This window comes from Plodia interpunctella, chromosome 20, assembly GCF_027563975.2.
Source record: "Plodia interpunctella isolate USDA-ARS_2022_Savannah chromosome 20, ilPloInte3.2, whole genome shotgun sequence".
NCBI lineage: Eukaryota > Metazoa > Arthropoda > Insecta > Lepidoptera > Pyralidae > Plodia > Plodia interpunctella.
The window spans coordinates 6,002,732-6,009,944 of record NC_071313.1 but is presented as its reverse complement, the minus strand read 5'-3'; the positions used below and the strand labels follow the sequence as shown (position 1 = coordinate 6,009,944).

The 7,213-nt window shown below is 35.9% G+C and overlaps 1 protein-coding gene across 3 annotated transcripts in view; it reads right to left on the bottom strand.

Moving 5' to 3' along the window:
- Nucleotides 1-19: 19 nt before the first annotated feature.
- LOC128678706 (uncharacterized protein) overlaps nt 20-7,213 on the bottom strand; it is a 101,404-nt gene continuing 94,210 nt past the window's right edge. For all 3 annotated transcript variants that reach the window (XM_053760451.2, XM_053760452.2, XM_053760450.2), the window contains 4 exons: nt 4,816-4,957; nt 4,474-4,598; nt 3,661-3,878; nt 20-2,757 (listed from right to left, as the gene is read on the bottom strand). In XM_053760451.2, the coding sequence (XP_053616426.1) occupies nt 1,977-2,757; nt 3,661-3,878; nt 4,474-4,598; nt 4,816-4,957 (1,266 nt within the window). In that variant the 3' untranslated portion in view covers nt 20-1,976. The remainder of the gene's footprint in view (nt 2,758-3,660; nt 3,879-4,473; nt 4,599-4,815; nt 4,958-7,213) is intronic.

The window sequence follows — 7,213 nt, the reverse complement described above, 5'->3', positions numbered from 1 at the left end:
TCTCCGTTTTCCATAGGTTTTGACATGCTCGTTCGTCAACGTATGTCAAAATTCCTATGCCGCTCAGTGGTTTCCATATTTTTTTTAATTGAGGTGCGTCGACGTACGTCAACGTCTCGTCCGGTGGATGACGGAGCGCATTTTAGCAATGGGACTGGGCTCATAGGTATCGTCAGATTTTATAATAGTTTCAATTTCTGATTAACAATTTTAACACATAATCAATTGTATGTAGACACTGTGTAACAGACAATCCAAAATATTTGTATGACCTATTCTTTAATGAGTGGGTGTACAATCCTGAAAGGGACGGAATAATGTAACAGTTCAGATAATATTATCAGTCATTTTGTATGGGACGGCAAAAAATCCATCGTTTACTGTGTTTCTTTGGATATCTGTTCTATTTCGTCATCTTAGCCAACTTTGATAATTTGCTTTATGTATAAAAAGCTAATCTGTATTATTGTATCCGAAGACAGATTATAGTTATCGCGGAAACTGATATAAATTTGACTAGCCTAACTATACCTATATATTGTGATTGGTGGTTTTGTCTTGTTTTTGGCATAGTACTCGAATAAGATATTTTACATTATATATTCACTATACAATACATACATATTATAAAATTAGCATAAAACGGTATTTGTAAATGAAACATATTTAATTACTAAAGTTAGTATATAACTCTTTATGACTTGTAAAAGTGTTCTATGATCCTGCAGAACTTTTGATATACAATACATACGTGTCCCAAACTTCAGAAAATTTTGCTCAGCCATCATGAAGTGGTAGATCCATCAATTATTATTTTATATATATTTATATTTTATTTCAATATAATTAAACACTTTACAAATACCTTATAATACAGTTTTTATATGCCCTTAAAGTTAGATTTGAGTAAATATTTACTTAGCACCAAGATTATTGTCTAAAACTATTTACATCTACATTACGTACCTATATAATAAAATTCAATTCATTTTGGGGTATTTTGGAATCGGAATACCGGGTTTCAACCGGACTTTTGATGTAGGTAAAGCTGATTTTAATGACAATATTGATGCAAAGAAAAAATGTTATAAAAGTGAAATTAACTCACAATATATTTTTATCTATTAGAGAATAGATTAAAAATTACACTTTTACACAACTTTACAAATATTTTACATAGCATTTGATTTGTTATTTTCATATTTGTATTTTATTGTAAGTAAATAAATAAATAAATATATTAGGACAAATTATATATATAGAGACTTGTGTTATGGGATACTGTAACTCAACGATACTATATTTTATAACAAATACATATCTAGATAAACATCCAAGACCCGAGCCAATCAGAAAAAGATCATTTTCCATCTTGACCCGACCGGGGATCGAACCCGGGACCTCTCGGTTCAGTGGCAAGAACTTTACCACTGCGCCACCGAGGTCGTCATTTTATTGTAGAAAATATAAAATTGATAAAGTACAGTCAGCCACATATCAAGTTACCCTACATGCAACTCTTTGGCAGTAGCGGCGGTTTGCAATAATTTTGAGTACATTTATGTGCTGTTGACTGTACATAAAATGCGAATTATACGCTGAAATCTACGCTTTACCTACACAATTGGTAAATAATCAAAAGATCTTTGGAACAAACTGAATATTAATACTAAGTGTAAGACTAGTGTTGCCGAAAAATCGATAGTTTAGCTATCGATAGTTGTCCTTGATGATCATTTAGAATATCGTTAGTATCGATAGCTGCTTCATCAATAGTACTGATAGTATCGATATTATTGATTATTTTAATATATCTATCCTTACTCATAGTGTCGATAGTATTGCCTAATTCTGAGCTACTATCGATAGTCTATCGAATTACATGGACATGGCATCGCAAAATGTCGCTTGGTCGCAAAACGTCTCTTTTTTTTCGAGACGTTTTGCGCATCAGCCATTCTATCGACAACACTAAGTCATACTAAAGTGTCCAAAATATAACCACTACCATAAATCTGATTGGCTTGATCTAAAACAGGTACATAGCTATCTTGCAGGAGGATGGGCTGGCGACTTGAGGCTTCATTTAACTGTCGTTCTAAGACTTCATTTTGAAGTTCCTCTTCTTCTAACTGTAAAGTCAATTCGTCAAGCAACTTCAGTCTCAAGTCTATCTCTTTATCCGCTCTTTCTAACTCCATAGCATTATTTTGCATCTCTTTCGTTGTCAACGCTAGTTCTTCTTCAATCTTGTCTATCAACATCCCTACTTGGGTGGCATTCTCGCAACTATTCGCCTTATTTTCGTCCATATATCTCTTGACTTTAGCTGTTAATCTTACAACCAATTCTTCCTCTCGATGCAATCTTTTGTTTATAATGGCCATCTTTTCTAATAACTCGATTTCTTCTCGTATCCTTGTCAGTTCATCAGCTGAGGCGTCTGAATCAGTATCGTTGCTCGTTTGCATCAACCTTTCAGAATTTACTTGGCATATGTCAGTAAGTTCTTTAGTGAAGTAGTGTTCTCTCATTAAATGTCTTTCTCTTCTCGATTTGTGCTTCGTGTGTCTTCTTGGTGGAGTGCCACTCCCGACACCAACGCCGCTGTCGCTGTTCGCGGCTTGGCTGTCGTTGACTTCACTGCTTCGACCAAGATCTCTGAGATAGGATTCGAGTAAGTAGTTTGTACCGTGTTTTTCCATCCGACTTTTGTGCGTTTGGTCCTCCATTTGGTCGATGAGTTTCTCTTGTTCGCTGTAAAATTAAACAAATAATTTATAAAGCATACTATGCAACGGTTAAATAAATGCCTCCTGGACGGAGGAGGGAGGAGAATGTCCCTAATATTCAAGTTATGTGCATGTTTGTTACGTACTGAATCACGCAAAATCTACTAGATTTCGATGAAAATCGGAACACGAGTAGATATAACCAGAATATCACATAGGTTATTTTTCATTTCCCACGGGAGCGAAGCTTCGTACATAGCTAGTATATTATAAATAACACATGTCTTTGTTCATCAATCTGAAGAACATCAGCTCCTTATTGAAGTCGCATTTAAAGGATTTCATTAAGGTACCTTATAGGTTCGTAACTTAAATCGTAAAAGTTGATAATTTGTAGACGAAACGTTAGGTCGGTTGGTTGTTAGTTACAGTGAGGGATATATAGTATCTACAGTAGTATTATATATGCGAACCGTAAACGGAAAATTTAAAACATAAGGAAACCTTTTTATGTAATTAGAGATACATATTATTATCTAACGCATAACCTTCCAAAGGCGCATAAGGTACATAGAGACTAACATCTTTTGTTCTACGACTTTTGTCTAAACGTAATAATTTTTTTAGTTTTAATGTTGTTTCTATAAAACGTCCGATTCTGTTACATAACGCTACTGTACTGTCTCGTGTTGCTTGGATATCACATAGAGTTGAGATGTGTAGAATCGCAAATTAGATTGTATTTTTTTTTAATATGAAAGAAAATAAACTACGAGTCACGAAAAATCATAGAATAAAAGTTGCTTGTTTTGATATACCCAAGTACCTATTAGTCTTTAGGAGGTTTTGCGTTTGTTACCAATAACCCTGCGTTTTTATGTTATTTTGCTGCCACTGAACACCAAAAACATCAAGTAGTAATCCTCACCGCAACTTATCCAGCTGTTGGTGTATAGTCTTGCTCTGATGCTGTATAACCGACACGAGTCTTGCAGCTGGGTCCTCACTCTTGGCTCTTGGAGGGGGGGTGGAAGTTCTAGGGCCTCTTCTCCGTCTTCTCCGGGCCCCGGCGCGGCTGCCCGAGTCACTGTCCCGGCCTGAGTCTTCTTCTCCGCCACTGGATACGCGACGAAGCGAGAGGCGGACCTGTAAAGTTGGGTAAGTTTTTTGTGTGGTTCAGACTTGATTCTGTCTCTAATTTGAACGTTTGCGCTACCAAAAAAATTAACAATATAAAATTAACGAATGATTTTTTTATGTAATCATGAATAAATCGAAAGGCTACTGTAACAATCTCATTATCGTGTCAATTTGACATGTACGTATTCAAATAATCTTATGAAAGACAATAATTCTTTTGACTTCCATATTAGCAAATGTTCAAAGGAAAGAAATTAGGCGTAGACTGATCTGGCTGGCTTATGCCTAGCAGTGAATATCGATGATGATGTGAGGTTCCGTCCTAAAATAGGACTACTCTATATATATATCCTCCCTTGGATGTCGTTTTAATCGACAGGACACAGTTTTGGCAGCTGCTAGGCAAAAATTGCATTCCCAAGGAGGGCTGACGCCAGTTGTAAAATCACAGCGGAGATGAGAGAGATGATGCTGTCAAAGTTTTTTATGAATGAATAATCTTTGTCCTCAGTAATAATTATTAGACTTTCACAGGCACTTTTCACAATTAAATTCCATAGCATCAAAGTTATAAACTATTAGCAGGATGAAGCGAACTGACCTCGTGCCTGGCGTCGCCCCAGGCCGCCAGCACGTTCAACACAGGCACATCTGGTGGTAAGGGCCGCTCCACGCCCCTCCACCTCTCGGCTAACACCCATTCTCCATGATCACTGAGACCTCCAGCTGTGGACAAAATAAATTTAGGTAAGATTATCTATTCAGTGTTAAGTTGAATCCCACTAATATTATAAAGGCGAAAGTTGGGTATGTGGATTCGAACCTAGAACCTTTCGATCACAGGTAGACGGTCTTAGCCACTTGACCGCTTCTCGACAAGTCTACGAATAATATGCTGTCATCTAAAAGAGCGCTTCTAACCAACGATTTCTTTAAAAGTTACCTTCAGGGGCACCCTGCAAAGCCCTGACGATGTCGGCACAGGTGGTGTGCGGCCTCACCCCCCGCACCCATAACTTCTGCCCCCTCGCCAGCACCCCTACTTCTTCGTCGCTGTAGTCTGATGACGAAGCCTCCATGGTCATCTGTGAACAAAACATTAAGATTTAAACAAAACATTAAGATTTAAATAAAACATTAAGATTTAAACAAAACATTAAGATTTCAACAAAACATTAAGATTTAGAATCCCTTTAAAACAAATCACCCTAATTAAATAAAAACTACTACTTAAAATTAATTTAATTTAATCTTAAAACGTGTGAGCACAACTAGTATTATTATATTTTTAAATCATTATAGCGCAGAATTACGTAATGGCTATTATTTTTACCGAGATGTTCAGAAAATATAATAATGAAAAACACCACAACCTAAATAGGATTGTAACTAAGCAATTTTTACAATCTAACCTTCACAGAAACAGTGAAACTTGCAAACAACTAAGTGGCAAAGTTAAGGCCTTAATATATTCTTCGCTACGAGTAATCTAGCCAAGTTACGTTGCACAAGTTTGCACAGTTTTCGTGGGGGGCCGCGCCTGGCACTACCCCTGGGGCCATTACCGGTTCGAGCCGGTGTTTTCAGGAAATAACCGCCCTTAACTGGTTTAATGTAGTTGGATTATGCAGTTGCATCATAAAATTGTCTACAATGTTGCTCGCTAGGTTTAGAATCGGTTGTGAAGCATAGTTTTTATTGTATTTTCAGGAAATAACTGCCCTTTACTAGTTTTCATGTGATGAACATAATTTAAAAACATTACTATATAACTTTTTACAAAAAGTTATATAGTGAAATTGCATCAGTTTTTACAATATAATTGCCTACTCACCAACTAGTAAAATCAGACACTTTTCTAATGTCAAAAACAATTTTTTATGAAGCTTGTACAATGTATTTTGTGAAATGTGTTTGTCAAGGATTTTTGAGTCAAAAAGCATTTTATAGCATTTTGATGAGACTGAAAAAATAGTATACCTCGTAATTAATAAAACTGATCTTTGAAAGTGAAATTTAATTATTGTAACTGGTTATTTAAATACCTAAATACCTACTTACATACATTTTACTTTAAATTTACCCAGTCAAGTAGCTAATTGAGAAAAAATAATTGTTTTGCTATTATATTTTCTCGGAAAAATATAATATGTTAAATATTTATTATTATAGTTTTCACCACAGGTCTAAATCATCAATAGTCTAAAAATAATTATAATTTGTTTTTGTCTCTCCATGTAAGTAACATGGGTAGTATCAGACGTTATAAATATCAATTATACTACAATTAGGTTAATGTTGAAACATTGAGAATCATTATTAAGTATATAAAGTACCCAACATACAATTTCAACACAAGCTTAACCCAAGAAAATCACACCTATACCTGAAAGGTCAAACCGGCCATGCGTGACTCGCCCCCAATCTCACCCCACCCTATAAAATGATAAAACCATATAGCCAGTCAACATTAAACTACGAAAAACATTAACATAGGCTGTGGTAATTTGAGTGGGGCCTGCGTGACTATCCACCATTAGGGGTTACCGACACCCCTTTCACCCCCTGCTGACACCCCGGCATGACATTTGGGGCAGGCCGGCGCCATAGTAGTTCGGTGTATTATGTAAATATTGTACAAATCAGTGTTTGGCCTACGTTGAGTGGAATAATATTTTTGGAAGCTTAATGTAACCTTTAGACGTAGGTCATTTTACCCCCTCCCTCCCAGGTCGGTGGGTGATTTAAGTATTTATAATTATAATTTTGTATGGGGTTGTGTTGTAAATTACATAATTTTCACTTTAGAATTAATCTAAATATACCTACCTATTTACTAGATGTAAATTCTTAGCAACAAAGAAAAGAATTGAGTTTTAGATTGGAAATTTCATTAGGTGGTTATTAACTTATTGTTTTTAAACTACTAAATGTTACTTTAATTGATCATTGTTGTTCGTTTATTACTAGCATTTTCCCGCAGCTTCGGCTTCACGGGTTAATTTTATTAGTCCTATTTAAGGAAGAATCCGAGAAAATGCTCAGACGAGATGTAAAACGTTGTTATTAGTGTGCATCAGGCAGCCAATGCGATATCCAGTTGTCTTCCGATTATTTTAACCCTGCCTTTAAAATCTAGTTCCAGTTAATTGTCTAACCCTAGGGCCTCCACACAGCTGGAAAAAGTGAAGCTCTAAAGACGCATAATGACCACTGTCTGTCCGTATGTTTGTAATTTAACGCCGCTTGCGTGTTTACAAATAAGTGTGTGCAGAAGAAAAACCATTTTTTCATTACAAGCATTTGCCCGAGGAGTACCGAGGAGAGTAGATAGGGTCTAC